The following is a 17600-nucleotide window of genomic DNA, read 5'->3' as shown; positions in this document are numbered from 1 at the left end:
GACCTTCTGGTAAAAAGCATTTCCACTTAGTCTGTGAATAGACTGGTCCTTGTAAGTGAACTAAAAGCTGGCAAAGTAAAGTAAAATCTGGTACACTGAGGAAGAATACCAAAGGACCAGAAAGTCGTGGTTGCTCTGTTTTTATTTCCTGCTCTGATACACTTTTTTTTTTTTTAACCTTTAGGAGGAGTATCTTTCTCTTGTGGCCAGGCTTATTATCCATTTTCGAGATATCCGTAAGTAATTTTAATCCCAGTGACTGCTCATCGGGGGCGGAAGGGGAATAAAAGAAAATCTTCTGGCTTGTATGTGTGGGTCTGCATGGGACTCCTCACAAGTTGCTCCAAAACTTTAACCAGTAGTATATATGCTTAACTTCTAAATATTGTTTCTTTTATAACATCCATCTACAATTGAAGAGTCTTTGAGTAAGAAATAATTTAATGTTACTAATTCTACGCCTTCCTATTTTTTCATGTATTTGTGTTTTCTTGTCAGTGTTTTTGTAGTGTTCTGAGTACAAAATTAGGTTATTTAATGTTTTATGTAATTACAAAGATAAAAATACCTTTTTTTCCACTCAGCTTGTTACAGCTATGATACAGCTGTCTGGAATTATGGGTTTGGATAAATTGTTTGGAGACATAACTACAGTAGACAGTGATTTTTATATTTTTTCAAATTATTATATGACTATATTTCTTGGAGAGTGTATTCGAAACGTCAAATCTGTGTGATGAGATTAACAAAGATAATTAATGTGGTGTTCTTTTGCAGACAATAAGAAATCTCAAGCCTCAGTCAGTGGTAAGAGGCCTTTTTATTATTTATTTATGTATTTATTTATTTCCTTTCTGACTAAAACAGCTCAAAAAACAGGGCTGTGGTGTACTAAGAGGGCTGTGGATTTCCTAGCTGCAATATTACTATTGGTGGAGGAAAGGAAAGGAAAGGTAGCACAGTAACCTTGTGATTTGTTCAGTTCTGAGGGTGACAGGCCTAGATGGTGTTTTGGATGCAGCACAGGGGACTTGTTTGTTTCCCTGTTTGTGCTTCTCTTAGCCCACAACACTGAGATTCTTGGAAGAACAAGAGTGATTGAAAATAACTTCCTGCTGGGCATCTAGGTTTCTCCCTGTCATCAACTTTGGGTTTTTTACTGTGCTCCATTAGAGGCAAATATTGTGTCTGTGGGCTGTGTGCTCTACTCTGCTACTTGACTCTGGTTAGATCCAATCATGTATTCTGCCTCTGTGCTAATTCTTATAGCAGTTATATTAGGAACGTAATACGATGTTCCTAGTGATGATGATGAAAATGAATACATCATTTTTATCCCCCCATAAGCTAACTATGCAGTGGTTGGGGTTGATTAACACCTCACCTAGACAGTTAAAAACTGATATGTATTCCTAAGGAAGTGTTGTATTCTGTACCTAATTAATACTGCATCTGCACCCTGTGTTCTGTTTTGCCCTTCTGAGTTGCCTTTCCTTCTTTGACTTCACTTTTCTACATGCCCAGGATTGAGACTGTGACAATTCTCTTGAAAGACAAAGTTTTATCCTCTGTGTAAAAACATGATGTTATGGTGGGAACTTGGGGGAACTGCATTGCAAAGGACTTCCTCTGGTTTGAGCACTGCTCCTCCTCAGGAGGAAGAGGCCAATAGAATCCACAGTGGGAGCTCTGTTCTTCATATGCTTTTTTTGAGGTTACAGGTGGTACAGCTGCATGGAGTTTTGTTGGTAGCCTGTTTAGACTTGCATGTAAATTCAGAGGCAGCTAATGAGTTCCTTTTGTCTGATATATTTAGAATCTATTTGCAGATCTGAAGCACTTTAAACAATCTTCACCCTGTTTACAGAGAGGCAAAGACCTGCCAGAAGCTTCTTGTGGTCTTGCAGGCAGAGCAGTGAGCAGTAGGTTCTCAGGGTTTGCATCTAGTTGTGGTCTGAAGCCAGCAGATCAGAGAGTGGATTCTGGAAAGCAGAGGATTTGGGGGAGGCAATTGCATGGCTGGCTGCATAATGTTAACTGTTTTCTTTATAGATCCCATGAATGCCTTGCAGAATCTGACTGGGGGTCCCCCAGCAGGAGCACCTGGAATGGGCATGGCTTCCCGAGCTCAAGGAGCACCAATGGCTGGGATGGGTGGCCTTGGCCCAATGGGGCAACAGATGAGTCTCCCAGGGCAGCAGCAGCCTCCTGGGACCTCGGGAATGGCCCCTCATGGTATGCCTGGTGTCTCTACAGCTACTCAGCAGAGTAAGTGTTTGGTTTGTTTCAACCACTGAAACTGTTGGATCAGTCTTTCAGTAAATAGCTCTTTTCCACAAGGAGAGGGTACTGAAAGAATTTCATACTGCTGGCTAAATCAGCCAAGGGAACTGTTGGAAGAGTTCATTTCAGACACTGCTACTTACTGGGATAAATGTCGTCCTTAGCATAGAGAGGAACAGCCTCTCTTCTATGAGCAAATGCTTCTCCCATCCTCAAAGATGTCAACTTCGCAACTTTGTTCTGTGAAACCCACGTATACTTTCTATGGCTGTTATTCTTCCTGCTGGTGGCCTCTCTGCATATGTTTTCTTCAGTAGCTTCTATTTCTTAGAGAATTCTGTGGAGACTAAGGTGTGATCCTGTTGTGGTCCTTCCAGGTGGCCACAGAGCCATACAATTTCTGCACATTTTTACACTTTTAATTCAGTTGCTGACTAAATGCAGGCAGGGGACTGTAGAGATAGTAGGCAGTGTCATCAATTCTGCTGTTAATGTACTTACTCCGTTTGAGGATGCAAAAGTATATGCTGTAAGCGATGAGTATCTTATACTTTAGCGATTATCTTTGATTATTGTGGAGTTAGACTGTGTAACTGTCTCTGTTACTGTTTGGCTTTCGTGTGTTAAGCATAGCCTCCCTTCTTTTTAGCCCAACTTCAGCTTCAGCAGATAGCACAGCAGCAACAGCAGCAGCAGCAGCAATTCCAGCAGCAACAGGTGGCTTTGCAGCAGCAGCAGTTCCAGGCCCAGCAGTCAGCCATGCAACAACAATTTCAGGTCCAGCAGCAGCAGGCAGCAGCAGCTGCAGCAGCCCAACAGCAGCAGCAGCAACAGCAGCAGTTACAAGCCGTCCAGCAGCAGCAGCAGCACATGTTGAAACTGCAGATGCAGCAGCAGCAAAACCAACAGCAGGTGATGACAGACAAGAATTACAATGGCAATCGGGGTGATCTGTGATCAGTTACTTGTCAAGTGAAATTTAGCTTGCATGGAAGTACTGAGTATCAGCTCTTCCCATTATTAATACATTTTGGGATAGGACTTCAGTTTAGACTGGCAACATTACATTACAACCCAGAAGGAAGGTTTAACAGTGAGGATTTTTGGTTGCTTTCTTCTGCCATAATAGAGAACTAAAAACCCCTGTCTCTTTCTCTTTATAAACATCAGGACATTGTTTCATTCTGACAAGAACAGGGGTGTGGTAAAGAACTAAAAGCACTGCATTAAAAGCACTGTATTATTCTAGAAATAGTGGTTATTTTGTCATTGTGTGAATTACAGATTGCTACTTTAAAAAAATGTGTACTGAGCACTTATATGTATCATCCTTAGGCACAAGAGCAGAAGAGGAAACCTCAGCTGTCATGCTCTTGTGCATTTCTGGTAAATGGCAGTGCTGATGCAGGCTGATTACATTTAAGAAGTGATTTTGAGCCCATTTGTAAAGGAAAAAGTGATGGACTTATCTTTGCTTTTGAAAACTATTTTAGTATAGTGAGAAAAGCTTGGAATAGTGAAACCACAGAACATGCACTACATAGAGTTGAGATATCTGGAGAGTGAGTTAATAAGAGGTCTGGGCTTTCTATACAGGCTTGAAAACTCAGCCTGATATATCAGGATTCAGTTTGCTTTTCATCTACGCTATAAAAATAAGGCTACCATTGCACTGCTGGAAGCTTTAGCATCCTGGCTTTTCCTGCTTTTCAGATGCAACAGCAACAGCAGCAACAGCAACTACAGCGAATTGCCCAAATGCAGCAGCTGCAGGCAGCGCAGGCTATGCAGGCACAACAGCAGCAGCAGCAACAACAGCAACAAATCCCGCAGCAGCAGCTACAGCAGCAGCCACCTCAACAAGTAATGCAACAGCAGATGCAACAGATGCAGCAGCAGCAACAACAACAGCAGCAGCAGCAACAGCAGCAGCAGCAGGTTGCTCAGGCACAACAGTCTCAGCTTCCACCACAATCCCAGCCTCAACCCCAGCCCATGGTATCTCAGGCACAGGCAATCTCGGGACAAATTCCTGGTCAGGTTATGCCTGTTACTCTCACACCACAGCAATTAAAAGCAATGCAGGTAAGGGCTGGTGACCATTTCATTGTTGGTTCATTATGATCCTCTAAAGAAATAAAAAGTTTCCTTGACTTTTGCTAATAACAAAAATGAGAAAAAAGCATAGTTTTTTAAGAGATCTGTAGTTAGGTTGAGTATGGTGGTTTTAAAGCTTTATGTCTGGACCTGTCAGAAGAGAATGACTTAGTATCAGCGAAGATCAGGGATTCTATAAATGTGTGAAAACCATTTATGAATCTAAAAAAAATCACTGCCTTGATTATTTTTGTTCTTGAATATTAGCAAGTGCTTTGAGGCACCTAGTGCATGTGGCTGGAGCCAATATTGGCTCTTCAGCACACTGGCTTTGCTTCTGCTGCCACGTTTAGAAGTTTTGGACAAAATTTAAGATACTAGTAGTTCCTGACTTGAAGAGAATGTGGACAAGATGATGGTTTTACTGTGAACGTCTTACTGCTTCATCTTAGAAGCTGAGTCATCCTGTTAATGTTGCAGCTTCTCAAACTGCCGCATTAGTCATGAGTGCTGTGTGCTGTTGAGCAAAAAGCTCAGATGTCATTCTGAAGCCTGCTTTTCTCTGAGTGTTGCTGGGGCGTAGTGAAGTGTCAGCCACTCTTGAGAAATTCTTGACCCCCCTATGGAATAGATGGAGTACCCACTATGTGCTTCTACCAGTTAAGCTAGTAGTTAAATGTCACGTACATCCCTCTGACTTGTCCTAATGAGTGCATAGACATTTGAAATGCTGGTCATTAATATATGTTTAAAATATTATGCTTGAGAGGAATCATCACATGTAGTTAACTGTTTGCCAGAAAGATGAAATATTTAGTATTGTCGTAAGAAGACCTTACACTACAGAGAAGTTGCAGGAAGTCACGTCTTGAGTGCACAGTCTGTGAGAAGACTTTCGAATGTTAGAAGCATGGGAACTTGCTTTCATAAGGAAAGTTCATGAAACGCTTCTAGAGATGGATAAGTGAAGCTGATCTTATAGTCTTGTCTCCAAAACTCCCCTTTTTATGAGTATAGTCAAAGCAACTGAAAGAGAAATGTTACACACTGATCAGGTACACGTGTTTACTTTGTTCTTTTTATACTCAAGGTAAGAGCTCAGCTGGTCCAGCAGCAGCAGCAGCAGGCGGCAGCAGCAGTGCAAGCAGCTCAGGCTCAAGCTGCTCAGATGGGAGCTTCAGGGCAGGTAAGAACCCTGGAGGCAGTGTCCTTAGGTACGGGCCTGTAGCAAGTGCATGCTAAAGACGAGCATGGAAATGGGTCTCTGGTGGCTTTCTGATGAGGTCTGAGCAGTCATCGCTATACAGAGGGGATGTGGGCTTTTATGCTGCTTCCCCTTTGCCCGGACTCAGAGGCAGGATTTCATGGACAACCTCTTTGTGCATGCTCTCTGTCCTGAGTAGGTAAGATTGTTGCCTGAAGTGATACGCAAATGCACAACAGTAAGAGGGCCTTCTGTGGTCACACTGCAAGTTTGACTGTTGGTTCCTGGAGTGTATCGCCTCTCTTTTCGTTACACTTTCCTAGGTGACTGCTTTGTTGTCAACTGATTTCCATGCTGTGAGTCTTTGCCTGCTATCTTAACTCACATGTGATCTACCTTCCATCTCCATGTACCAAGCATAAAAAGCAATATAGATAGTCAAATCTCTCAGTATTCCCCTTTCATTCCTTTCATCTTTCATTCTTTTTCTGAGTGAAATGAGCTGTAGATTTAGAATGCTCTTGTTCTGGATGTGAATTGTCAAGAAAAAATGGCATGTGTCACAAGTGCAGAGTTACAATTAAAAAAAAAAAAAAGGCTGGTTGAAAGCTTATTGTCTAATACACTGTTCTTAACCTGCAATACAGCTGTAGCCCTAGTGATTGTTCCTTGATGTGTGTCTGGTATGAAGGAGACACGGGGGAGAAAAATTGGGGATGGCTTGAGCTGAACCTCTCATCCCATTTTCCACAAGAATATGAAATAGTCTTTCATGGTTTGCCTCTGTAGTCTTTCATGCTGAGACATTTTACAGACACGGTAAGTACAATTATCACCACTTTGTGTATGGAGAGACTGAGGCAGATAGATAAAAAGAGGTTGACCAGGATTAATGTCTGGCAATACAAAAAGATCTCTGCCATTTCAGGTGTTGCACCATTTCCCCTTCATCACACAAGAAATGCTTTAGATTCAGTAAGACCATTAGAAGTTTTTGCATGGACAGAGGGATAACAATTGGTTCTTCAACATTCATCTCACAGACCGCTATCAGGAATAGTGTCTTGTACCATGTTAACTCTCATGTGGCCCACATACTTGGTGGTGGCTATGTTCTGTTTCTGGTCCTTTTGCTTGAGCCAATGTAACATAGGATGTAAAAGCTGAGGAGTGGTAAGTACAGTTGGTACAGTGCTGGCAGTAATATGGAATTCTTCTACAGTTGAAATGCAAATTAAAGCTTTTCTTTATTTCTTAAATAATTTCCAGGTGAAAGCTACAGGGACTTAGGCTGCCTAAAAGGAGACTGACTTCTTTTTTTTTCTTTTTACTAACTTAATGGTAATGGTGCTCTTTCCAACCTCTAAACAGATGGATTTTGTTTACATAGTCACCTTAATTCTTGTCCAATTTAGGGAATTTATATGCCAGTGGCTTAACAGCACAGTGCATTTGAAAAGTTTTGGGTAATAAGATGGTTGACAGCTGGTTTTGCATTGCAACTTTATTTATAACAAGCAGGGATTGCTCATTATCTATTGCATATGGAGTTTAGAAAACTACACAGCCAGACTTACATTTACGTTTGTGCTGTTACAATGTAAATCTACTAAAATTCACTAGATGCTGTGAAGTCCAATGATTAAACCGGTTTCTTATACTTGTATAACAATTTTCTGTATATAATGTTTAGCTCATGGTTGTGTACAATATTACAATGCAGCTTTGGCGTTGAGAACATGGTTACATTTTCTTTGATTTATAAGAAGCTTGAGAGTAGATTTCTCTTTGCATTTAGTCCATTTTCCACTGGCACTAGATTTTATTTTAATAAATCTGTCTTGATTTCCTTATTTGGTTTTGGGAAGCTTTTGTTATCAACAAACCCTGTCCTAATACTTGCTTGTTAAACTTAAGCTTGGTCTCTAGGGGCTTTCAGTCTGGGAATTTGGGTTGATGTGCCTGTGTTTTTTCCTTTTCCATAAAGTTTCTGTTCAGCATTCCTACATAAAAGTAAAACCAATCCTAAATTCAAACATGGATACATGTAAGTTTTGGAGTTCTCTGAAGGCATAAAGACACAGGTGAATGTTATCCTGCTTGGATGTCTAGTCCTTACAACTATGTAACTCACAGGTGAAACTGATAAATAAGCAAAATAGTGTCCTAGTGACACAGAGTGCTACAGAAGTGCTTGGAGCACCAGGAGAAAACTCTGTAATCAACTGGAGTTAAGTATTAATAATGTTTAAATTACTGTTCTGCTGCAATTCATTCAGGTGCTCAGAATGCAAATTGGCTGTTGCTCTTTGAAAAGCAGAGCTGGCCTGCCTTTAGTGGAGTGGTAGTGTCATGGTACGTGTATATTCCTACCAGAAGCTGCATATTGAAGGAATTCTGAATCCTTGGATTTTAGATACAAGAAAATTACTGGTTCAGGATTCTAATAGTTACATTGCACTTCATTTTTTAATCAGATAATGAGGTCTGTATCTTACAGTGGAGAGATACTCCATTCTTCTGCTTGCTCTCGTTTTTTTTTTTTTTTGAGTAAAATTCTCAATTCTGTAAATCGATTTCTCAATTTCAGCTGTGGAGAAGGATTTGCCTTCAGTTTAAATGTTTCTCAAAAGTACCTGAACACTTCTAGCTGTCTTCCATTTTTAGACTATCTGATGAACTCCTTTGTAGATGCATTGCTTTGCATAAAACAGATGCAATCTTTGCAATCCGCTTTCCCTGCTGCTTTCTTGAAGGGTGACTGGTTTCATAAATGTAAATAGGCTGGAAGAAGGGAAAAATAAATTACTTTCATCAAGAGAGTGGAATTGGTGTCATTTTATATATACACTTCCTTTTCAAAGCACACATTTCAAAAATATGTGAATAAAACTCAGAATTATGTGCATGTGCACACATTCATTCGGCTATGATACAACAGCTGAAAGCCTTTGAATCGGAGTTGTCCCACTGGTGTTCAGTGGTTTGCCAGACAGTTAATATACTTCTAATTTCCATGGCCTTGGAGGAAGTGATCTAAATCTGCACACTTTGGTGGTGTGGCATGAAAAACGGGACCAAGATGGGACATGTGAGTCACCGTAACATCCCTGGGATTTCACACGCTCCAGAGATCCATGTGCATTCACGAGGGTCTGAGATGGGGTGATTGTGCCTGGAAGGTTTTGTTTTATTTTATTTTTGCCAGCAATTTCCTTTTTTTTTTTTTTTTTTTTTTTTTTGTTAGGGTTGTGTTGCTTCACCAGCTCTCATGTTGATAAAGTAGCTCTTCACTGCACTTCGTAGCATCCACCTGTGCTTTGTGCCAGTGCTGGGTTGTTGTGTTTGCTTGTGGTGGCTGTTGCATGCTGTGTGTGTACATGTGCATGTGTGTGTGATGTCTGAAGCGCTCTCATTTGTTTTCCTTTTGAAATCCTGTCTCTGACCATCCCTCTTTGCCTGGATGGAAAGTGACCGCATTGCTCTGATGTTGTGAACTAACAGTTGTGCTGAATTTGACACTTATTTTCTTTATCAGTTATTGCTTTCTGTTTTCAGTCTTGCTATGTTGTATTTAATTTTATTTATTTTTAACAATTGTAAGCACATGCATTCTCTGACTCTCTAGAGACATGTTGCTGGCTGCTTCAGTCCATTTGCACAGAACACTAAGCAAGAATGCCCCAAATCCTTTACTGAAAGGAGACTTCTTTTAACTCCTAGGTTAGTTAGAGCCTGTGTAGGTTCCTTGGTGATGTATACTCTGGGGGAAAAAAATAATAAAGTGGTCCAGAGACCTTTACTGTAGATCTTTAAAATATCAAACGGAAGCTCTTTTGCTGATAAGTGAATTAGCAAAGTTAGCTGAGTGCTACCTCAAAAATATGCTGTATTTCCCATAAATTTAAATTGTACTCTAATTGACAGCATATGTGGTATAACATTAAAGTCTACCGTTACTTAAAATTCATAGATAGTATAGATACATATGATTAAAACTGTGTGACTCATTCGGGCTGATGGGTCTGAAAGGCACTTCTAGACACTGCAGAGCAACATCCTAATACTATTTTAGAGTAATTTCTAATTCAAAATTTAACCTGCAGTATTTGTTCTAAATGATTATGCTTTTAGGGTGTGCTCAGTCTATACAACTAAAGAATCAAATAATGCAAGAATGAGCTCGAAGCAGATTACGGGCTCATAGCAACAAGTCTTAGTGTAGCTTAGCAATAGAGGAATGGGTGTTTGTCAAAATTACAGAAATTACAGGGAAATAATTGACTTATTCTGTGGGGTGCAAAAGGAAGGAAATAGCTTTTTCAAAAATAAGTCCTTTTTGTTGTCCTGGTGTTATAGTGTCATAGGTTACTCTGAAATTTTGCTCGCTGTTGGACAGCTCACTGGAGCATTGCTGGTAGCAGTTGCTGCTGAACTGTCTGCTGGAGTCTTTTAGAATGGAAGGTGGCATATGCAAATACTCCTAAATCCTGTGAGTCCAACAGTGTGGGAAGGTGCATCAGAAACCTATGGCATTATAGAGACAAAGAAGCTTCTTATATGGAGAATTCTTGACAGCTGTCTTGGAGAACTTACCTCTAAGAATTCTAGAAATTCAAGATGTCAGGCAAAATTAGGAAAAACCCCTCCTGCAAATTATAGCTTTGTCAGTCTTTGACCTACAAATCTGAATCTATCTATCAGCACCATCGAGATATCTAGAATTTGTTGGATGCTTTCTAAAAATAGATAGAAAAGGTGTAAAAAGGAGTTTGACTTATAAGCTAGCATGTTAGGTTAACCTTTAGAGAAAAGCTCACTAACCTTCCCTTCATGCTCCCCTCTCCCCTAATTCCTGGAGGTTGCATGTGCTTCTCATCCTGCCAGTGCACTGCATTTCTTGTTTTGCGATTACTTTTGTCTGTTGTCCCTCTGTCCTCAAAGATGATCACCGCACCTATGGCCCGAGGTGGGATGCAAATAAGACCACGGTTCCCGCCTACCACCGCAGTGTCTGCTACACCGCCAAGCTCCATTCCTTTGGGCGGACAGCAAATGCCACAGGTATTTACTGAGTCAAAGCACATTGTGTCAGGTATTGCACAAAGCATTCGATACGTGATTGTGTAGCAGTTGCTTCCAAGCAAGGGGAAGTTCACTTTTTCATGGAACAACTAACTTGCCGGTGTTAGGGTGTTGGGCTCTTCAGATTTTCCATGGATCCTTTTTTGGTTTAAACAACATGTTTTCTGATAGCATGGGATATCAAATAAAGCATTGTTAAAGTGGCGTAGATCTTTATTTTAGCATTTAGAATATTTAAATGTTTATAACTGATTCAAGTCACAAATTAGAGCTTCCGGGTTCCTGTTCAGTCTTTGTTGAAATTCCACAATGAATGTGCATTTTGGAGAGTCTCCAGAAGTGCTGCAAGTCAGTACTGCAGTGCAGTGATTGAGTTCTGCCTTGGAACTTACTTATCATGTACTCATGCTCTTTACAGGTGCTTCATTCATTAATAGCAAAGTTGGCTCGTTTCAGTTTGAGTAGCATCTTTGCATGTAATCAGGGACCAAGAAAAATGAAACTATTCTCTTCCTTCACAGTTGTGAAGGAGGAACTACCAAAAGGGCTCCGCTTGTACCTGTATCAGAGAAGAACCTATGTAAGCAGGCTGTCAGCACCTAGCCAGGTGTTGCTGGAAGATGCTTGAGGTCAGTGTACTGCATCTGCATGGTGTAGGTCCTGATCTTCTGAAGACCTCACAGCCCTGTTCAACAAGCAAAATCTTTCTTTTGAGGGACAGGAGGAGGAGAGCAGGAGTGGGGAGAACTGGACTGAAATAGAAATGAGTTCTTACTAATTTTACTTCTTAACACTGCTGCCTTTTGCTTATAGGTTTCTTTACTTTTGCATTTTTGCTTATTTCTGTTGCATCAAGTTTAGTAGAGACAGCCCCATTCTTCGCAGGTATTTACTAAGGTAGATAATGTGATCAGAAAGATTCTGCAGACCTAGGCAAGCATGTCCGTCACTTCTGGTTTCAGATAGTCAGTCATTTCTATCCAGGTGACTATATTAACTGAAATAAAACCCAGATATAGCTGTTGAATCAAAGGAGAATTTACTTTGAGCTTTGTTTGCTGTAGCAGTTTATGTACACTGAGACAATTACCTCCAGTATGAAGTATTCACAGTCTGATTTGGACTGACAGTGAGGCCTTCCAATGGATATTTAAGTATTAGATTGGCTTATATTTGAGTCATAACAGAAGGGCTCTAGTTAAAGCGTTCAGTGCTGTGGGATGACCTTTTAGTGCTGTCATGTCTGTGCTTGTTGAGGAGCTTTGATTTATGACACCAGGAGAATCAGTAAATAAGGAGAGTTCTTAGTAGCATGTCAAGGACTGTGAAAATGTTGTAGAAAACTGAACAACCAAAGAAGGAAGAAGAAGAAAAAACTTATTTATGAAAATGGCTCCTAAACATGTGGTAGGCTAAGCGAGTAAGTCATCATTTTGTTAGTGGGAAGCATTGTTTTAAAGACAGCTTGACGTGCCATGCAATTGATAGCTCTGGATCAGTGTGAATCTCTAGTGCTCTGTGCCAAAACATTTTGTCAGGTTCTAGGTGATTCGGAATTTAGAAGTGTTATTTATGTCTCTTTAGTTTTGTAAATGCTTAAATAATATTATCTGTTGGATATGTTTAATTACCTTGTCATCAGAGCTCTTGAAGCTGTTCACAATAGGAGACAAATGGTTGTAGCTTACATCTGGTATTATTCATCTAAGACTCTGTCATCTCTTTACAGTATTAAGAAGTCTTTAGACTTCATGATAGATGGCTCTGAATGTCCTTTCACTTTAGATGAGAATCTTGGTATTACAGTGAAGAGTCCCTTTCACCAGAAGAACCAGATGTTATATCCATATTGCTTGGCTATTTGTTTTTATCTCGTATGACACACTTCTTCTCTGTCCTTCTAATGTGGCTCAGTTAATTCTGTAGTGGTTTCTTTTCGTTCAGTAGGTTGTTGATTTCTCTTGCTATTAATTAGATTTTTTTTTTCCTTAGCTGAAGTTTGCTTTTGCCTGAATAGTTACCATACATGAACTACACTCAATATTAGTTCTTGAACACTAAGGGAAAAAAAAGGTTCAGCACTTTTTAAACAGCTAAGGAAAGTTTCCTACACAGTATTTGTATTGGTCCAAGAAACCTACTGATAGGAATTTTGAAAGGTTAATCTTATGGTTAGATTTTGTTTTAGCAATTAGATGACTAATGTATTAATCCCAATCTCTCTGTTGTATTTCTAGTGTCAAAACCTCCAAGTTCTACCTACAAATCTATTGCAGTCTGCATTTATATGGACTTCCAATTTATGATTGGTGCAGAAATCTTCAGCAAACTGAAAATCTAGGGAAAAAGTCAAACTGATTTAAATATTAAAATAAAGCAAGGAATATTGTCCTGATTGGGAATATGGAAATCGGTATCTGAATTCTTTTGAAAAAAAGGATTGGCAAAAGGCTTGGAAAACCTTTTGCAAAGGTTTTGCTTTGTCCTGCAAAGCAACATAATGGTGAACTTTAAACCCAGTTTGCTACAGAGTAGGCAAGGCTGTGCTTACTGGCTTAACATTGAAACTGTAAGTACAGTAGTTTAAAATGCTTTCTAGATTTTTTACTTCAGTTTCTTTCTGCTCTTCCTCATTATTACCTATTGCTTCCTCATTGCAGACTCCTTTTCCTTGCTTTTAGTTCCTGCATATTGTACTGGCTTGCTACTGAGGGTCTCTGAAAAACTCAGCGCTGTCTACTGAGTGCTGTTCCTTGCCTGATACTTAGTTAAGTGGAGGTAGGCCTCATAGCTAAGTTTATCTTCCAGCATGTTATACTCTAAACGCTAGGAATAGCTTTGATTTAGTGAATATTATTGAGCACAAAATTTTGTCATGCAAGCATAAGTAAGTTTTGGGCAGGACTTCAAAGATAGGTTTCGGTGTTGTGATCAGGTCACTGCAGGGTTGCGTCATGTTCAGCTGTGGTAGTTGTGAGTCTGTTGTAAAGAGCATTCCCTAGAAGTTGAAATTTCATTAAATTGTTATATTCTCAGTGCGTGTCCCAGAAACAATGTGGAAATCTAAAGCTGAAGGTATCTTTATATCTAAACCATACAAAGACATCTAAAATGATTGTGTAGCAAATTAACCACTTTCAAAGAAAAATAAGGCAGTGAGTTTGGAACTGCGTACTTTTGAGTAAAAGTTACTGAAAGTATCACAGTTTTGTGTGATATTAGATATTAGCCTTTAGAGTTCTGAAATGAAACCATCAGAGAGCAAACCTGTTGTAAGAAGGAAAGCTGTGTGCCTCTGTATGTACTTAATGAGAAGAGGTAATGCTGTTAAAAAGATGACAGCACTAATGTATTCTATGCTTATATCAGGTGCTATATGTTCTTTTGTTTGGTTTTCTGCAACATTTGTAAACTAATGTAAAGGGACCTTGGTGTTGAAGTAGATACAGAGGCTTGAATCTGGGCACAAACCTTAATGCAATCTTTTTTGTTCCTTCCTTCCTTCCTAAAACACAAGGATTTAAGTTTTCAAAAGTGATTTTATGTAACCAGCTTGAGACGCTTTAAAGGTGCATGGTTTTCAAGAAGTGCTAAACCACTCAAAAGTGATCTTAGTTTGACTTGATGAAAATGGGTACAACACCTCTATGGGTAAGTTCTAAATCACTTGCTGTTTAGAAGAACATTAAATAGAATAGCAAAAAACTACAGGGAGTACTCTTTGGAGTGTTCATTCTAGCTTCTTTTTGGTGCTGAGGTGGTTGGTTTCTATAGGAAGTAGATCATGCTTTTCAGTCTCAGAAATATTTTTCCAACTGCTGAGTGAACACAGGTTGTTAATGAATCTTGTTCTGGATGTTACTTTTGTAGAGGAGGTTGGGAAGGTAATGGAGCTAATGAAGGTTTTTTGGAAAAAAAAACACATAGTATTGCAGGCTGTATTTGATTTTAAACTGTGCTGTAGTTAACTAGTATCTTCAAGTTTAGTAGTTTTACATTTGCACCTAGCTGAGGAGTGCTTGGGCCCATCATTTATTTATGCTTTTCTTACATAGCTGTAATGTGATATTCCATACAAAGCAAATCATGTTGCATTCAGTGTCCCCTGGAAACAGTTGGATGATACAGGTAGATAAGTAATGACTGAATGAAGGACAGCACCAAACTGACAGTGCCCATGAAGTGTCTAGGGCTGGTAGGGGACTTCTGCTTAAAAACAGTTTATACTGATGGAAAAAGAGTTGTTGGTTCATAAAGGTGCCAATTGAGGACTTGCAGAATGTTTGCATCGGTTACTGAGTCACAATATGTGGTCTTACAGGCTAGTGTGACTGATGACCTAAGCCTACATACATAAAAACATAAGAATTCTTTATGTGCTTTATGCTTATGTAATATCTGCATTACTATACCATGTTTCTGGCTGGTATAGGATATTTTTTGTTTGTTTTTAATTGATGAAGGGGAAAAACGACCATGAAATGAACATACACGAGTGGTTGCTCTAATCTGAGCGTCACCTGGCTCTTGGACTTTATAGTGTGCAGAATAAGCTTCGTTGTTGCCTGGAGTTTGGTGCTGTTCTGAAAATTCCTTATTTTTCTTTTCGCTCTTTAGGCATACCTTATCATTCTCCACAGGTCAGAAAGCTGCTTCACACTTCTCCATCCAGACATTCCACCCAGACTTGCAAAGCTGTATAGTTAAACAACGTGGTGGTGGTTTCGTTTACTTAATTGTTCTTCTTTCCTCTTGAAGAAAACCGCTTGAGAAGCTACAGACAAATCTGACACACCTTTGAAGGCTGTAATGAAAATACCAAAACAAGAAGTTTTTTTTAATGGCTGTTAATTCTCAAGTTAGAACTGTCTTTTTTCCCCTGCTCTTCTTTACCCTATTTCTAATAAAGCACAAGTTTTTCGGATGGTACTTCTGACGCTTTAACTGCAATATGTTGGTTTGGGAAATGAGAAACAGTTATCTGATTGCATGCAGTTTTAACGTTTATTTCTAGTGAAGTCAATATGAAGTACTGCCATAATATCCTCAAGAGAGATACAGGTGAGACTGTTTCATTGTGGACGAGAACAGGAAACTAATGCTTTCATTTCTTGTAGGGCTGAGGATATGCTTCTCTCCATAGATAAAACCTTTAATTTAGGTTCCCATCATCAACTCCCTTTTGTTGTTGTTGATCTTACTCTTTTTCCTTGTTTCAGGTGAGCCAGAACAATATTACCATGATGTCATCCCCATCTCCTGTCCAACAAGCTCAGACACCCCAATCAATGCCTCCACCACCACAGCCACAGCCATCTCCTCAACCAGGCCAACCAACTTCTCAGCCAAACTCAAATGTGAGGTGAGCTAGACTATAACTTTTGAAGACCTTTGTCAAAACCATAAAGGTGAAGAGGTGAAGTTTTTAGAAGCATTCAACATGTCGTAGCAGTGGTTACTAAAAGCTTATCTGTTTGCAGGCTGATCATGCTTCCTTGTTAGACTTTGGCAGGTTTGATTTTACATTTTTTTCCTTTTTTTAAACTTATTCTTATTTTTCAGCTCTGGTCCAGCTCCATCACCCAGCAGCTTTCTTCCCAGTCCATCTCCACAACCATCTCAGAGCCCAGCAGCTGCACGAACACCTCAGAACTTTAGCGTCCCATCCCCAGGTCCTTTAAACACTCCAGGTAAATGACCTGAGGTCTATAATGCAGACCATGAATTGGGGTATATTTTGATAACAGGCCTTTAGGAACTATTACAGTTACTATTTGGCATGACTGAAGCTTTAAAGAGCTTTGATAAACAGACAGCATTGCAAGTAGTGAGTTTGTTGCATGTATGATGTTACACAACATGAATATCTCCTATTGAAATCAACTGAAACCCATTTTCTCATCATTGAACCTATATAGTGGGTTTTTCCAACTTCCCTGTTGTTTTGAAAGAAAGGACGGTACTTTCTTTAATTAAGCAAGTTTTTACAACTGTAGTGATTCCTTGGGTACGTTCAGAAAGGAGTCCTTAGCAATGGTGTGAAGTTGTAAAGGAAATAATCACTTAATGACTGCTTTCCTCTAAAACACCTTCCTAGGTGTACTGTGACACTTGTGCACTTCTTTACCCTGGTTGTAATAAACACTTTTTGATACTGTGAAATGAAGTAACATACTGGCTCCTTCTCATACCAGCGTTGTATGCTCTGCAGATTAGAAAGCATGGGCTTAAGGAATACTGCAGCAAATTCAGTGTTGGTGTAGTGTTTAATGCACCAGAGTGAGGCAAAATGAAGACCTAGGAAATACGTGTATGAGAATGTGGACCTTTTCAGGAAAAAAATAAAAATAATAAATGGGAGTTGCTGTTCTGTCTGTAACATTTGCTGTCTGACATAATTACTCTAAAAAGATGAGAGGACTGGACAAGAACTTAAACTTTGATGCGCATCCAGTTGTGGATTTATGTATTTGACCTGAGCTATGCTTTGAGTTTCTGCATTTCAAATCTAGAGTCTGAAATGTGAGAATGCTGTTCTGCACTATATTTTATCATCCATGTGACATGCAGTCGTTACTTCTTGGCAGGAAATCCAAACTCTGTCATGAGTCCAGCCAGTTCTAGCCAGTCAGAGGAGCAACAGTATCTGGAGAAACTCAAACAGTTATCAAAATACATTGAACCACTCCGTAGGATGATCAATAAAATAGATAAAAACGAAGGTGAGCTTCCTTGTATTCAGTCATGTGTTTCTTTGTCAACTCTCTCTTCTGATGGAAGAGCAGTGCATTGCCTTTTTGTGATGGTTTATTCCAGGGATTAAAAATGACAGTGACAGTTACTCTTTCTTCCCCAGGAATGTAAAATTTTACTGTGAAGAGTGGGTAAAATCCTCATCCTTAAATTCCCACCAGTCTTCCTTCACTTCTGA

General features: G+C 39.6%; 1 protein-coding gene across 4 annotated transcripts in view; it reads left to right on the top strand.

The window, feature by feature from the left end:
• The window catches only part of MED15 (mediator complex subunit 15), a 35183-nt gene that overhangs the window by 13543 nt on the left and 4040 nt on the right, over window positions 1–17600 (top strand). For 3 of the 4 annotated variants that reach the window (XM_068654016.1, XM_068654015.1, XM_068654014.1), the window contains exons 3-12: window positions 185–236; window positions 778–807; window positions 2053–2268; window positions 2933–3195; window positions 3997–4368; window positions 5471–5566; window positions 10529–10648; window positions 15889–16031; window positions 16232–16359; window positions 17257–17391. In XM_068654016.1, the coding sequence (XP_068510117.1) occupies window positions 185–236; window positions 778–807; window positions 2053–2268; window positions 2933–3195; window positions 3997–4368; window positions 5471–5566; window positions 10529–10648; window positions 15889–16031; window positions 16232–16359; window positions 17257–17391 (1555 nt within the window). The remainder of the gene's footprint in view (window positions 1–184; window positions 237–777; window positions 808–2052; window positions 2269–2932; window positions 3196–3996; window positions 4369–5470; window positions 5567–10528; window positions 10649–15888; window positions 16032–16231; window positions 16360–17256; window positions 17392–17600) is intronic. The other variant, XM_068654018.1, reaches the window with a different exon arrangement.

The sequence above is a fragment of the Anas acuta genome, chromosome 17, assembly GCF_963932015.1.
Source record: "Anas acuta chromosome 17, bAnaAcu1.1, whole genome shotgun sequence".
Classification (NCBI taxonomy): domain Eukaryota; kingdom Metazoa; phylum Chordata; class Aves; order Anseriformes; family Anatidae; genus Anas; species Anas acuta.
The sequence above is the reverse complement of the archived record's forward strand: the minus strand, read 5'-3'. Positions and strand labels throughout refer to the sequence as shown.